General features: G+C 33.6%; 1 protein-coding gene across 1 annotated transcript in view; it reads left to right on the top strand.

The window, feature by feature from the left end:
• LOC138696626 (Kazal peptide Pr13a-like) overlaps nucleotides 1-12,449 on the top strand; it is a 44,328-nt gene extending 31,879 nt beyond the window's left edge. The window contains exon 3 of the mRNA XM_069821813.1: nucleotides 12,079-12,449. Within this exon, the coding sequence (XP_069677914.1) occupies nucleotides 12,079-12,167 (89 nt within the window). The 3' untranslated portion in view covers nucleotides 12,168-12,449. The remainder of the gene's footprint in view (nucleotides 1-12,078) is intronic.
• Nucleotides 12,450-17,926: the final 5,477 nt, after the last annotated feature.

Raw genomic sequence — 17,926 nt, 5'->3', positions numbered from 1 at the left:
TTTCCTTGAAGTTGTTGGTTGCACCCATTGTAATTTACGCACTCAAATGTCATGCAACTATCCACAACTTCCGCTACACCAATCTCTTCTGCTTCTAAAAATATATCTCATTTCCTGCGAATATTTTCTTTTTCTACCCTGCCGATTTTTCTTTTGTTCTTTTTGAAAGAATATGAACGGGAAACGAACCTCATGAGTAATAGGACGTTCTATTCCTCTCAGGAAGAAGCGCTTCCAGAATCTGTAAATTTAATGTTATGCTTATTGATTTATAATGAAGGTTACATTAATAATTTCGATCACTTAATTTCATTTTTAATGCATTGAGTTGTATATAATGGCTAACTCCATGATGGCAACATTTAAATTTTTGACTTGTTACTTTTATATTCCACCTACACCAATAGAAAAATGAAAGGATTTTGTACAACGGAAATTCGAGTTCACTTGTCGTTGAAAACCTTGATCAGCATTTTACCAAAATTCTATATTCATTTTTATTTTATTTCGTGGAATACAGGAAAAACGCTTCTATAACTTCTAATGCTGTTGGAAGAAAAGAGAAGTAGGTAATTTATATTCGTCAAAATACATATAATAATAATAATAATAATAATAATAATAATAATAATAATAATAATATTAATCATCATCACCTTCATAATCATTTTACCGAAAATTCTATATTAGGCCTAATTTTTGTTTTATTTCGTGTAATACAGGAGAAAAGCTTCTAAAACTTCTAATGCCTATTGGAAGAAAAGATGAGTAGGTAATTTATATTCGTCAAAATACATACGTAGAATAATAATAATGATCATGATAATAATAATAATGATGATGATGATAATAATAATAATAATAATAATAATAATAATAATAATAATCATCATCTTGATAATCATTTTACCGAAAATTCTATATTAATTTTTGTTTTATTTCGTGGAATACAGGAGAAAATTTGCTTCTAAAACTTCTAATGCCTGTTGGAAGAAAAGTGAAGTAGGTAATTTATATTCGTCAAAATAATAATAATAATAATAATAATAATAATAATAATAATAATAATAATAATAATAATAATAATAATAATAATCATCACCTTCATAATCATTTTACCGAAAATTCTATATTAGGCCTAATTTTTGTTTTATTTCGTGTAATACAGGAGAAAAGCTTCTAAAACTTCTAATGCCTATTGGAAGAAAAGATGAGTAGGTAATTTATATTCGTCAAAATACATACGTATAATAATAATAATGATCATGATAATAATAATAATAATAATAATAATAATAATAATAATAATAATAATAATAATAATCACCTTGATAATCATTTTACCGAAAATTCTATATTAATTTTTGTTTTATTTCGTGGAATACAGGAGAAAATATGCTTCTAAAACTTCTAATGCCTGTTGGAAGAAAAGTGAAGTAGGTAATTTATATTCGTCAAAATAATAATAATAATAATAATAATAATAATAATAATAATAATTATTATTATTATTATTATTATTATTATTATTATTATTATTATTATTATTATTATAACACAGAAGGAAGCAAACCAAAGCTAGTCTAGGGACCCGGATTTTTATCCTAAATGTATAGTCCGGGTCTTCTTACATCATACCTCAGGGATGAAACTTAACCTTTTCCCCCTATCACTACGTATACTAGCGGATTACAGTGGTTTCTAATTGCCGGGTTGAATATTCTTTGCCAACTTCGTTTGAATTTCGGTATTGACAAATACTACAAAATTATCAGTTTCTTTTTAACTTTGAAAGCATCGTTTGCCTTTGAAGAAGCTGCCAACTTTCGTGAAACTAAAGTTACAAGCGAGTGATATTCGAAATTTGAACGCAGGCTAATTAATAATTGTTAATAATATTAGTATTATTATTAATAATATATGTATAAACAAATTTCCCCTAAAATAGGGGTTACGCTGAAGGACAAAGTATACCAAATATACAAATATTAGTAAATGCGTACAGTTTTATGAAAATGATTTTGTGAGAAATATAATTATTATTATTGTGTTATTAATTTACGGTAATAGTTAATAAATAAATAGTGTACATTTTAAAGTGGTATTCGGTTTCCGGAGTTCATACTAAACATTTCATGTGACCAAACAAAATAGGCTACATTTTTATGTTAGGTCAGTAATAAATAGATATATAGATAGATAGATAGATAGATAGATAGATAGATAGATAGATAGATAGATAGATAGATAGATAGATAGATAGATAGATAGATAGATAGATAGATAGATAGATAGATAGATAGATAGATAGATAGATAGATAGATAGATAGATAGATAGATAGATAGATAGACAGACAGACAGACAGACAGACAGACAGATAGACAGACAGACAGATAGATAGGTAAACGCATGAATGAATGAATTAATAATAATAATAATAATAATAATAATAATAATAATAATAATAATAATAATAATAATAATAGTTGGAACAGTTGGAAACATTGAAAAGACTTAGGATCTAATTTTACGAGAACCACACTGCAATCTATATAAGGTATAAAAAGGTATAAAGTGGATGATGAAGTAGAGAAATCAATTTGGATTTTGAAGAAGACAGATTTACTGTACACGGATAGAATCTGGAGAAATGAGTTTATAAATAAAGGGCAGAATACATAATTAAGGATATGAGGCCAAATTAAGTTAAATTGGAAGTACAATTTACTCGTATATCCAACCCGCAACTGATTTTACACTTAAATTTAGGCTAGAGCTATACGAAAGAATCTTATTGAGAAACTGGCTAATGTTACCTACAGTACGCCAGATTTAGAGGAACTATTATTTCCCACAACTGCGTGTTATTCATCAAGTGTTGGATAGTCTGTTATTCCTGGGAATCAATTTAAAGGAAATTGGTCGCTGTACTCAGAATTGCTTTCTATTGTTATAAATGTTATAACAATGAACTCCGAACATTGGTCTTTTTCGTGGCAAGACGGATGTTTACAAGGTTAATATATCTATTGCTAAACTCCTCATGTTAGCTGACAATATACAGTTGTAACTGGATATCGAAGCGAGTGTGGGAGCTTCCGCCATGAATCACTTGATGTCTTTGACCTGATCGACTGACAAACGACACCAATACTTCACAACTTTGCTCGACGTGTTGGCTTTGGCACAATAGGAGAAAATAGATTTTGTGATACTATACTGCAAAAAAATTATTAGGATTATGATAGTTTCAGGAAAGATTTCTGCAGCCAAAATCTTCAAATGAGATTTTACCATAGTGTGGATATAAAGGAAAAATTGTGACGGTGTCGTGTATAGTTCCTGGGGTAGCTCAGTCCGTAGAGCATTCGTGCGCTAAGCGAAGAGTCAATACCCGGGCCCGGAACAATTTTTCCTTGAAATTATTCAAACCTGCTTTACAGGGAGCTACTACCTGAAAGCCAGATTTGCATGTTTAAAATTTTGTTTTGGATTACAATTTTACATCTAATGAGGTATTTGCTGCTGAAAGCTGTAATAATTTTTTTATGGGAGATCTTAAAGTTATATAATTTATTTAGTACGAATGTATTAAAATGAAATAGTGCACGTTGCAGTTCATCCCCTTCGTCAAAAATTAAAGTTATAATATCGGTATATGAAAGTAAGTTCAGATAAAATCCTCGTTCTAATTTAAAACCCTTATTAATTTGATCTTTTCATTTCGGTACCATATCATTTACATAAATATTAAAAGGCGTAGGGTATAAGCCATACCTTTATTTAACACTTTTTTATTCGTATGTTGTTTCTTCATTTCTAGTTTCAATGGTTCAAGTCGTGTTTATATATATATATATATATATATATATATATATATATATATATATACTAATAATAAATCTGTAGCCGAAATTTTTCTGGTAATTTTCGATTTTCCAAAAATAATTGGTCCTAACATATATAATTAACAACCCTGAAACCGAAAATCGCATTTTTGAAATTTTTGTTTGTATGTCTGTCTGTATGTTTGTTACCTTTTCACGCGATAATGGCTGAACCGATTTATATGAAAATTGGAATATAAATTAAGTTCGTTGTAACTTAGATTTTAGGCTATATGGCATTCAAAATACTTTATTTAAAAGGGGGGTTATAAGGGGGCCTGAATTAAATAAATCGAAATATCTCGCTTATTATTGTTTAAAAATGATTTCCGATAAGTTTTATTCTTTACAAAATTTTGATAGGACTGATATTTAATGAGATAAATGAGTTTTAAAATTAAAATAACGCCATCTAAGACGGTGCAATGAATTAAGAACAAGTGACTTCGTCTATAAGGGGCCTTGGACAACAACAATTGAAACAGGGGTCTTGGCCATCAACAATCGAAAGCTATTAAACATAGCCTACAGAGAATGTTTCTGTGTTTGTATGAAGTGATATCAGAAGCTAAATTAACCGATTTGTATAATTAATTATTATTTCACCATTGGAAAGTGTGGTTTCTCTAGATGGACATAATGCTATAATGTTATTACAGTAACGTCTGAGTAAATCGAGGACAGGTAAGATTAAAATAGCTTCTTATGCACAGAAAATTTGATAGGCTATTTTGTACATTCGTTTTCTGTATTTCTTAAAATAATATTTATGTACACTCATTTTAATCTCAGAGAATTAACGAACAACGAGAGTGTATTGATTTAGTATGCAGTAATAGTACGTTAGCTTAGCAATCCATTATTTTATAATTCAAATTTTAACTATGCTCAATTGAATCGTGTTAAAATACTTAAAATATATATGCAATAAATGCAATGCAAAAGAAAATTTGGTAATGAGCGAAGCAGATTATCTTGCGCTGTTGTAAAAGTTGTTGCCTGGATCAAACGTCCTATTTTAATTATGTAATTACTTTATATTTATTTCTAACAGGTGCAGCGGAGCGCACGGGTACGGCTAGTGTGTATATATATATATATATATATATATATATATATATATATATATATACACACACACACACACACACACACATACAACTTATTGTAACAAAAAGTATATACTGTATATAATAGGCCTAATTAGGTATCTGAGGTAACCTCTTTGCTTCATAATCTACCATAATAAATTTATATCCGTTCGGTCAAATGCCTTCTCCAGATCGAAAATCCTATATGAGTTTCCAAGTGAGACGATTTACAAATCTAAATCACGAATTATTAGAATAACGAATTATTAGAAGTGAAAAACGAACATTTGAAGCTTTTGAAATTAAATTATAATATTTTGCTTTAGGATACATCTTCGGAGATTTTAAGAGCAGAATCGTCTTTAGAAATGAATAGACTATACATTTAATTGAACGAAAAATAGAAATAAGTGTGGAACTACTATAAGCAAATACTAACAGTTGTTCGGAGAGATTACTAATAACTCTTCAGAAGGCAAGAAGTGTAGAGTTGTAGAAGTATAAGGGCAAATTGAACAGATGAAAATTTTAGTACATTGCAAATGACCGCCAACAATCAACTTCCAGCACACTAAAGTTTTCTGCAACGATCGAACATCACATTATCATCACACTATTTATCATTATCTTCATGATTAGGACTAGGAAATCTCACGAACTTTGATGAACTTTAGTTCTGCCGAAAAAAATAAAAGTCTAATCGAAATGGTATGTAAGGCTATCCACTGGGGCCTCCGTGCGAAACCTTATTCAGCGAACTTGAGTTCGATCCCCAGCGTTTGTAGGCAATATCGGAGGGCAAAGGTCTTTATCTTGGAGATCTGAACTTCACAAGCTTCATTCTAACTCTTCACTTCACATTTTCTTTCCTCTTCATTTCTTAGAAGATGGAGTACGAGCTTCGGTGATTCTTGACAGAGATTATCAGCCACATTACTCTTCTCTGTGAAAAACTGCCTGCATTGACACCAGTCAGGGACACCCAGCGGCGAGACCTGCTGACATAGGGATTATTCTCTGTGTAATCGACGGACGGTCTGTTCGCAAGATTACATATGAGTCCTCTAGATTTAAAACCCCTTAAAGACCATTTTGTCCATAATTGAGTTATGTCCACATATCGCTTGCAAAGAATGAATTCTAATGATATATAGTCCCTATAGTTTGAATTCAAAAAGCCAATAAATTTAAAGCAAAAAGTTTGTTAAAAGTCACTGTTAAGTTGAAAATTCCCTCTATTTTCCACCTGTTACTGTCAGAATGGTTGCTGGTTGCTGGTTGAGTGGAAGAGAAGGCCTTACGGCCTTAACTCTGCCAGCTAAATAAATCATTATTATTATTATTATTATTATTATTATTATTATTATTATTATTATTATTATTATAGGATCCTTTAATTTGTTAAAGTGGATATAGGGGATTTTGAATCTATAGAATTCATATGACGGATTGTCACAGTTCTAGTTGGAGATGGGGAGACTCGCTGGTATTAGAAAATGATTTGTAATTTTTTAGGAAATACCTCTGATTGAGGTTTTGGCTGATATGTACATATATTATGAGGCAGTATATTCTCATTTGACGATATATGTCAGAGGAGGAACAATAATTGTTTGTATACATCTGCAATCTGATTAGAGTAATATGTTACTAGTCAGCGATGTATGCAATGCAATGGCCGCCCTACCCCATTATCTCTTGGCTTAGTTGTCTCTTGAATGATGCCTTATTGGTGTCACTTAGATTCAAACGTATATTGGGACAGTTGACTAAACAACAACATTAGGAAACTGCCCAAACCATCTGTGTTACATCTCTGATGCTGCAAATCAATCAATAGAGAGATAGAGATAATCGAAGAAAACTGATCTACTCGCTTAATAGTGTTGTAAAATTATATTTATGTTGCATTTAGGCATCACTCATGGAGTGTAATTGGTTTGTTTCATTCTCTATTAAATGCAGAAAAAAAGAAATTAATCAAAATGTCTAGGTGCTCAGAATTGACTTTGTGCCTTTTATCAATGACCGATTTATAAATACATTAGGCTGAAGTTTTCAAATAAGTACAAATAATATAATAACAATACTGGCATTTGCAATCATTTTCCGTTTATGTAGTGGATAAGACTAATGAAACTTTTGACAACAGTTTCCACTAAAAAAAAGTAGAGTGCCATATTGGAACTCATATATTTTAGATGCATTTCAAGACATATTACAATAAATTTTTACATGAGAATAATATTAAGTTTAAAGTTTTAAACTAAATACAAATAATACATTAACAATATTGGAATTTATAATTTTCTATTGATATGATGAATAAAATTAATGACAGTTTTGATAATATTTTTGCTAAATATGTTGTACAATGACTTACTGTAACCCATATTACACTACGTAAAGTTTAATTTTTTGGTCGTCTACTACAGAATTATCTGTTATGGTTACCATTGGTTATTAATGGAGAAAAATTTTCTCTGGCGCCGGAGATCGAACCCGGGTTCCTAGTTATACGCACTGGACGCTACTGAGCTACGCCGAGGCTCAATCCACAGCACCGGATCGTACGTAGATCATTCGCTCAACAGTGCATATACACTGTGAAGTCCCGGCCACCAAGTTATTCAAAGGAGTGCGCTCCTTGTGTGTTGACAGTTAACTTAATAGGCCTAGGCCTATATGTGTCAATATATTTGTCAAACATGAAGCCACTAAGGAAAAATACCAAAATAGAAAGATTCGATCCGGTGCTGTGGATTGAGCCTCGGCGTAGCTCAGTGGTTAGGCGCCCAGTGCGTAGAACGCCCAGTACGTTCGATTCCCGGCGCCGGAGCGAACTTTTCTCCATTAGTAACCAATAATAACATATTATAGAGCCCGGATGTTAGGCGAAATGCCTTTTTTAAACTGAGTGTATGTATGAAATAATCGCGAGTGCTCGTGTAAAGGGGGGTTAAGTCAAATTGTAAGGTATGTAAACATTTCTCTAGTTTGGTACTAAACAAAACCCGTTTGTCACAAAATATGAAGCACTGTAACTGCATCATGGATGGAAGAATGACATAATCCCTTTAACACAAGAGAAAAGTAATTATGGATAGTTCAAATCTGTACTTATTCCAGTTTACCCAATTCATACTTAACCCCCTTTACACGAGCACCCGCGTTACAGATAAACACGTTTCCATACATTTGGGGACGATAGGCCCAATTTTTATTTTGCCTTTTTTGCCTCTTTTGGCTCCCGTTGCTTATTTTAAGGTTAAATGCCTGTTTTTTTTAGCCTTTTTACTTCGTTATTGTACATTTTCTATATTTTTTAATGTATCTAAAATAAACTGCACATAAATTATATAAAAAACAAAAGAGAACGGTTGTACAAATTAAAAATATATATTCACCTCACACAAATATTTGCTGAGAATCTTATTCTCCAGCAATATATATGTTTCCAAGAAGTTGTAAACTTTTCTCCCCTATCGATTCCATCTTTTATGTCACTTAACAAAGATGTTTGAACAATATAACTCTCAGTGCTCAGGACACTTCGGGGTCTACCAGCGAAAGAAAGGGGATGAGGGAAGTATTAAAAGCAAGTCTCCAGGTCCCGTTACTCTTGTTGCTTGCACGCACAAGTCACGCGTGCTTTGAAGTCTCTAACCCCTTCTCACATCCCTCTTTTTGAGACAATACACAGTCGGTTTTTCCCGATCTCTGAAAGAAAGTAGAGACAGTTCTTCTGAAATAAATTGTTTTGAGTTTGTTCCAATCACGTCATTAGATGTAGAAAGATCTCTTTCCACCATGAAAAACGTTCTCTCTGACAAGCGACTCACTATGACAGTTGACAACTTAAAAAAAGCATCTTGTTGTGACATATAACCAAGGAAAATGAGTACCGTATGGTATCGTTTATTAAGTATTCGTCTATTTTTTGTCTGTTTCCATTAATAATAAACGCCTATTTCACTGCCTATTTTTACTATTTTTAGTGTCTATATGCCTGCCTATTTTAACCAAAATAAATGGCTAAACATCCGGGCTCTACGATATTACAGTAGTTCAAGTACATTTCAGGACGATATCTTATATATCCAAATAATGAACACTAAATAGTAAATGTTCTGTTAACTTTCACAAACGTATTCAGTTCCATTCTCTACGTTAATATTAAATACCATTAGTGTAATAATGTCGTCTGGTGGTTTGTATATCAGAGAAGGAGTTTTAGATTTTAAAATCTGCGTCCAAAGGAAATTTGTTCTCACAAGCCAATCCAGAAGATGTGTGAAGGGACGTCATCCTGTGTACCAAGGGGCTTCACCTTACAAGATATATCCTGTTTATGTAATACCCTTGTGACAGGACGTGGAAGGAGTGACTTCCTCGACAATATTATGACATTATTTTACTTCCGTGATAAGACATGTAGACTTAGACATTATCTTGATAATGTCAAAGAGACATGAAATGCGGGTTCGAAATTTTTGTCAAAGAGAATTCATATTTTATTTTTTATTTCAATAATAATCGTAGTTCGATTCCCAACGGAGTCATGATTTTTGCATTGATCTAATTCGTCCTGTCGCACAATGGCCCTGGGGCTTACGCGGCGGCTGCAGGGCGGTTGGGTCGGACGATCTGGTTCTGATCTCCACACGACCCAACCTGCAGTAAGCTGATTCGCTCCGTTGTGAAAATATATATCATGGCTCCTTCACTTTCCAAGTTTCAAAAAATTGGAATTGCATTGAGTTTGTTGTCACAGAACAATAAACAGATACAAAAAAGGAAAACGTTGGGCTAAAAAGTGGTTATTGGAGAGAAAAAAATTTAGTCATACAAATATTATTAAAGAACAAGAACCAGCAGATTTTAAAAACATCCTTCGAATGGATGACGACACTTGCAATGAACTGCTTCATATGGTGGCTTCTTTATTAAAAAAGCAAGATACTGTAATGAGAGAAAGTGTTACCAGTGGTGTACAAGAAAGATTAATTGTAACTTCGAGATTTTTAGCAACCGGGGCATGTTCTCAATTTTCTTTTTTAAAATAGATACGTTCGCATCTTCATCGACTTCTTTGTATTTTTCGAGAAGAATTTCTAAAGCCTGATTACGTATATCTCTGTTGAGATAATTTGCGTTTGAAATGTCCCATAAACAAGGCATATCTTTATACAGTTCAAGAATATTCCTCCAGACTTCATTCTCCTTTCCTTTTCCGTCATTTTTCACGCTGCACTCACTGTCACTGCACTCAATCCTTCATAAACGCCACTTCTGCAAGCTGCAACTGACAAGAAGTCAGTCCGATCGTGCTACACATGATCCAGCTTGCAGAGTGTTGGAGTGGGGAAATCGAGAGATTGGGTGGCTGCCCGAATCAACCACCCAACACGAGTTTTGTTGTCCCAGCAAGCCTACAGACCATCCGATCGGCAGGGCCTCTGCAAATCGGACCCTGCAGATTGGGTCGTATGTAGCGCTTTAACAGAAATTGCTCTTCCTTGGAAGTAAAGGGGCAAGCACGTAACATCCCTACTGCTATTAATACTGATCTTCTAGATCTTTAACCTCTCTCTACCATGCGGGTCTCCATGATCTGTAATGTATGTATGTATTTACACTGCAAGTGGGCAAGCACCCGGTGACAGTGGTATATACAATATAAATAATACACAATAAAATGATAAGCAATACACAATAAAATTTACAATACACAATACAATTTTACAATACATATACAATTTTATGCACAATACAATAAGAATACACAATACAATTTAACACAATAATAATAAAACATAAATAAAATACCTAATTTTACAATACAACCTACATAATTATGTATAGGCCCTACATAAGTTTCAATCGTCTTACACTTTACTCTCATCTCATTCCCTGTAGTGGCACTATGACGCATTTCACTGACAATTTAGCACACATTTCACTGACACTCTGTAACACATTTCACTGACACTATAGAACACATTTCATTGACGCTATAAATTATCACTGATCGGAACTGTTCACTGCACTGTAAAATCATAACTTCACTGACTCACCTCGCTTCACTGATACAACAGTTCAAATAAGTCAAATAATTACGTACTTATGCATACTTATAAACAGAGCTACATTTAAACTAAACATTTCTAGTCTAAGGCCCTCTTACACGCTATTTTTAAATAATTTACAATTCAAACCAAGGAAGTAACTCGTCAGGCTAGATAAATACATGTCACCTTAAAAAATTAAATGTTGAATGTCACCTTAATTTTAATTTGCACTTTATACACAACTTTTTAAATTATTCTTGAATCTCCTTAAGGAAGGACAGCCCTCAAAGACCGCTGCAGGTAGGTCATTCCATTCATTTATAGTTCTATTTAAAAATGAGAATTTACCTACATCCGTTTTCTGTTTCCTACATTTGATTTTAAAATCATGATCGTTCCTACCATAGTACGTTGGCTTTTCTAACCGAGCCGTTATGTCTACCCATGCTTTCTGACCTAGATGTGCTCTATACAATGATGTTATTCTAGTTTTCCTATGTCTGTTTTCCAAAGTTTCCCATTTAAGTTCTTTTATCGTATCGTTTCCATCTTCTCTTTTACCTTTAACAAATTTAGCTGCCCTATACTGGATTCTTTCTAAGGAATTTATCTGATATATTCTATAGGGATCCCAACATGTAGTTCCGTATTCCATTAACGGTCGCACTAACGTTAGATATGCTATTTCCCTCGATTTGGGGCTAGCCTTTCTCAAGATTCTCATAATAAAGTGAAGTGCCCTCCATGCTTTACCCGTAACATTATCAACGTGCTCTCCCCAAGAAAGTTTGGAGTTTAAATACATTAATAGGGATAAGATAGCATAATTTTGCCTTAACGATTTGAAAAAGATCGTCTTTACAGTCCAGTAAGTTGCTCCACTTCCTGCAACTGGAGTCATGTCGACTTCCTTAGCCTAGGAATGCATGGTTTCCTGATTTTGATTTGAATTTATTTCCTGTGCGGTATTATAGATTGCGGTTGGATGATTGTGTGCTCGTATGATGTAATTTGTGATTTGTTTCAGATTACGTCATCACAGCGAGGCGCGAATGTTCGAGTGGTACCAGCACTCCGAGCAGCGGGACCCGGCGCAGAGGCAGGGGAACTCAATAATGTCCAAACCTTGCGCCGAGCACTGTCACTCATATTATCTGTTATGAAAACTTTGAGAAAATCTTCATTAAGAAAATCAATCATTCACATAATATAAGACTTCCTTCCATAAAGTTGTCACTTTAATGTTGTAAAATGGAGAGTAATTATTCGTATATGTTATTATTCAGAAATTTTCTTACATTAAAATGTGTGATAAGTGTGTTTAGAAAGCCTGTTAATATATCTTCTGTCTATTCATTTCTCTATGTATATAAAGAATAATAATAGGAGTGTTGTTCATGTATGTTTCAATCTTATGGCGAAATGGAAAGTCGGAATTTAATGATTCCACGTTATGGTCTTAGGTCAGAGGTTTCAAACCTTCTGAGTATCACGGACCTCTTAAATACCTCCTTACATCTACGTGAAGCATTCACACCGAAGCGTCAGTAATTAATTTTTTTAAGTGGTAAGGCACACGGTAACGCGGAGGCAACTGTTCCAAGTTTGGCTCAACAGCAGAAAAGAATTGTGGAATGAGGAACTTTTTAATCACTGTGTGAATGTTTTAAGCCTGCAAATTTATTCGCATGACATCGAACATCAGGTTAAAATAAATTGGACACATTTTTATCTAACCTTAAGGAACGCACCATGGATATGAACGCAAATTTAGTAGCTAAACAAAATTAATAATTTCTCTGCATTCTAACGGATTGTTATGAAACATTGCACACGCCTTACAGGTGGTACATATTTTTATGTACAAATTCTGATTATGTTTGCACAAAAACCTACACCTTTGTAAGGGGTACATTTAGACAAAATTAATAACTTCTCTCTTTTCATTCATAGGCCTACATAGTGTTCTGCCAAAGGGCACGTCTTTTACTGCAAACCCAGCATTCTCCAGTCTTTCCTATTTTCTGCCTTCCTCTTTGCCTCCTCACATGATCCATATATCTTAATGTCGTCAATGATCTAGTATCTTCTTCTGCCCCGAACTCTTCTCCCGTTCACCATTCCCTTCAGTGCATCCTTCAGAAGACATTTTCTTCTCAACCAGTGACCCAGCCAATTCCTTTTTCTCTTTCCGATCAGTTTCAGCATCATTCTTTGTTCACCCACTCTTTCCAACACAGCTTAGTTTCTTATTCTGTCTGTCCATTTCACACCCTCCATCATTCTCCATATCCACATTTCAAATGCTTCTCTTCACTTCGTCGTAATGTCCATGTTTCTGCCCCATACAATGCTACACTCCATACAAAGCATTTCACTAGTCTCTTCCTCAGTTCTTTCTCCAGAGGTCCGCAGAAGATGCTTTTTTGTATTAAAATCTTCCTTTGCCATTACTATTCTCCTTTTGACTTCCTGGCAGCAGCTCATGTTACTACTTATAGTACACTTCAAGCGTTTGAAGCTGTCTACATGCTCTACTGCCTCATTTAGAATTTGCAAGTTTACCTTCTTTACTTTTCTTCCTATGACCATGGTCTTCGTTTTGTTGGCATTTAACTTGATGCCATACTGCTCACAGCTATCGTAGCATATATTTTTTTTTGTCTACAAAGTCTGATTATGTTTCTATAAGAGAAACTGCCCTTTACATGGTGTATTTAGAAAAAAAAATTAATAACTTATGTCCTATAAAATATATTTTTATGAAATTTTGTACAAGAATTGCAGGTAGCTTACAGATATAATGAGAGTTTGTACACAAAAAATATATGCTACCTATAACTACTAAACAGAATTTCATTAAAATCCGATGGAATTGAGAAAAGTTATTAATTTTGTTTAAAACCATCCCCTATAAAGGGGTAGTTCCTCTCACACAAGCGTAATCAGAGTTCGTACACAAAAAATGTGTGCTACATTCACCATCGCTGCGAATATTTCGCGTTTGTGTGGGGAGACTTTAAAGCTCACAATTCATTTTTCCGGACCTATATGATGGTTTTGCATAATTTAGGTCGATAAACATGTTCTACTCGGTTATTTGCATAATATAGTGAATTAATCATCGTCAATTTCATTTTGCCGGACCCCCTATGATTTTTTTTTTTTTTTTTGCATAATTTAGGTCGACAAACATGTTCTACTCAGTAAATATTTGCTTGACATAGTGAATTAACAATCGTCAATGAAGTGGTAGCGATATTAAATTTTAGGTTTAGCTTTTGAATAGGCCTATATGCTGAAAAAACATATCGTCGGCCTACTTTTAGAACCTCGTAAGTACAATATTTTTCCCGACAGTTGAAATCTGTGTTTATTTTAAAAGTGCGTCTGCTGAAAACATCTCTGAAGTCTTCAAAAGTTTCTACATTCTATAAATAACAAATGCGTAACAGTTGTTAGCTGGATTATAAAACTAAGTTCTTTGCTCTTCTGTGCAATTTCCCCAAACGAGGTTTTAGAGGTAAGGCAACGATATAATACACTAATCTATTTTACGTTAGGCCTATATCACGTCTTTCCAGTGAAAAATGTAACCAGTTTTTTAGACTTACCGTAAAGTTGTAAATGGGATGGTTGATATTGCCTTGCAGCTGTCATTTTGCAAAGTCCGGTTCAATTATTGTACAGTAAATACTCCAAGTCGCAATTCTACCTCAACTTTAGGTTTGCTATAAATGTCTTTGTTCATCAAAAAGGCTAGAGTATAAAATGTTCACTCACACAAGTATGTTGATGCAAAAGACATTAAGTGATGCCTTGCAATTAGGGAGACATAGGGATACATGTTTGTGCATGCAACCAAGATAATTGCAACAAAGTATTTATAGGAAAATACGACTTTTAAGCTCCAATCATAAGATAATTCGAACAGCTCCTCTTTTTTATTTAACGGGAAAACCATTTTTTGTCATCAAGAAGTTCTTTTTTCCAACCAATTGTTTATTCCATTCCAAGAAGGATATTATTTAGTTAATTTTAATCTAAAGATGTACTATATTTGCAGTATCATACACTAGCACATTAGCATTTTTAGTTGGTTATTTAACGACGCTATATCAACAACTTGGTTATTTAGCGTCAATGGGATTTATGACAGCGAGATGGTATTTGGCGAGATGAGGCCGACAATTCGCCATAGATTACCCGACATTTGCCTTACAGTTGGAGAAAACCTCGAAAAAAACCAACCAGGCAATCAGCCCAAGCGAGAATCGAACCCATGCCCGAACAAAGCTCCGGATCGGCAGGCAAGCGCTTCAGGAAACTGTGCTACGCCGGTGGCTTGTTATTTGTTGCTAGAAAAATACTGAGAATCGAATTCTCGATTGTCAACTCAGAAGCAAACATTCTGATAGGGGCAGATAAAAAAGTTTATTTTTTTTCTCCCACCGTGTTAATAATGTCAGAAGAAGTACTTATACAAATTTTGGCCACTCGACCGCAATTACGAGGCCGTCCAGAAAGTGATTTTCCTTGGGGCCGTTTACAAAAAAAATAGCACATTTGCATGGAAAGATTTATTGAAACAGATACAGCAATTTGTCAACATATCCCCCACTGGAATTGAGACATTTGTCATACCATGGGATCAATTTTTGTACCCTTGTGTCGTAGGAGTCAGCCGCCTGGGATCGGAACCAGCGTTTGACAGCCGTTTGCACCTCTCTGTCGATCCCATGGTATGACAAATGTCTGAATTCCAGTGGGGAATATGTTTAAAAACAGCTCAAAAATTACTGTGTCTGTTCCAGTAAATTTTTCCAACGAAATTGTGTTTTCTTTCTGTTAACGGCCCCTGACGAACTTAATCAGTTCTTCAATAATAATAATAATAATAATAATAATAATAATAATAATAATAATAATAATAATAATAATACATTAAAACAGAACAGAGAAATAAAAACTGTTTTTGAGCCACAGAAATTAACAATTAACTGCTATAGTGCATAGAAGCACATGAGAATATCCTGTAGACTTAAATATTGTTATTATTTATCCATCGGTATATTAGATGTCAACCTTGTACTAACTTTCTTTAGTTATGGTATGCATATATTGTGCACGCTTCTGTTTCGCCTCGATATCAAAACGCAACCGAATAAAATTACTTCTTAAAATATATTACAACCGATCATGGATTATAATAAACTCTTCCAAGTACATTATGTATATGTGCGGACTCCCCTTGTGTAGATAGACTCGTTCACATTGTTGAGTTTATCGCGTATTACGTAAGTGATTTCAACGTGACCAAAGTCGAATGATGGGAGTATAAGAAATCGTTCTACCAAATTCTCTAATCTTTTTTTATTAGTGTAAATATAATATAGACGTTATATGTACTGTAAAAAGAAAATCGCTGAAATTGAACACCGTGGACATCTTAAATAATACTCATAATCCAGTACAGATTTTTTCCTCGCATTCTCTCGACCTCCTTTCGGTTCCCAGGAACGGTCCTGTTTGTATCCGAAGTAAATTGGGTACCGATATGTGTATGACAACGTAATTCATGCAAATAGTTACGCAACTCCGCCATGTCTGTGTTAACAAACCATTAGCCGTAGTATGATAATTAAAGACGACCGTCTGGTGGGGAGAACTTCAGAAGTTACTTCGCTTCCTATATCGAGAAAGTAGTAAAAGTGAAGTGAGGAAAATGTAAACACACTAAAACATAAGAGGTAACTTACTTGACGGTGAATTAATTTAATCGAGTTTCAAATTCATTAGTGTAATCTTGTTACTCAGCATCAGAACAACCACAAAGCATAAAACGCATTCAACGTAATTCAGCTTCACACCAACTTTGAAGGTGCGATTATATGACTTGAAATGTGCAATTCTAAAAATCATAATAAGGCATAATTTACACATATAAAATAAACATTTAATTTAAACCTCCGCTCCTCTATTTTAATGACGGATTCTAAAAAGTTGTAAAACATTTTAATAAAATAAAAAGACTCTTTAACAATGACAATAGCTATCTTCAAAAGTCAAACGAATATCACATCATTTGAAGCTAGCTGCCAGATACCTTTAAATTTGGTTTTCTTGATTGTTTCTCCAATCGAACGTTTGTAGAATCCATTGAATACTCGTTTAATCCCAAAAATGATTTTAAAAATCTTTTCAAGAATAAATGTTGATACAATAAATTAGAGATGTACTGTCGTGAAGAAATGATATTTTCCTTTAAATTGGTGAATGAGTGCCTCCGTTTGACATGGAAGATTACTAAACAACTCATAATTTGAGAATGTAATGATTTATTTAGTGAAGCCGGTAAACTGTTGTGATAGTTCAGATTCTCATACCAATAGTCGCTGCACTATGTGTTTTTAAAAAGATTTTGCAGGAGAAAGAAAAAAAGCATTGTCACATTTAATTCTCTTATTATTCAAAGCTACTTTCCGTATATTTTCATCATTTGTCATGTAATGATTGAAATTATACCGAAAATAGCTTTGAAAATCAAGGGAATTAAAAGTGACAATGATTTTTCTTTCTCCTGTAAAATCTTTTTAAAAACACATATTAGATTTTAGAGGTACAGCGACGATGTGAGACGTACCAAGTTCAGCAGTACGCTATTAAATTAAAGTATCTACTATACTTTGTTTCAACAGGAACCTGTCAGGAACAAGAAATACTCTTGAATTCTATCATGTGTGAATAACTGACTTTCGTGTGATATCTAGTAGACATAAAAATAAGGGTCAAGAGGAAAATCATTTTCAGGGAAGGAAAAAGAAGAAAAAGAGTAAGGAGAATAGTAAAGAAAGGGAGAGGAAGATAGAAAAAAA

This window comes from Periplaneta americana, chromosome 3, assembly GCF_040183065.1.
Source record: "Periplaneta americana isolate PAMFEO1 chromosome 3, P.americana_PAMFEO1_priV1, whole genome shotgun sequence".
In the NCBI taxonomy this organism is placed as follows: domain Eukaryota; kingdom Metazoa; phylum Arthropoda; class Insecta; order Blattodea; family Blattidae; genus Periplaneta; species Periplaneta americana.
The sequence above is the reverse complement of the archived record's forward strand: the minus strand, read 5'-3'. Positions and strand labels throughout refer to the sequence as shown.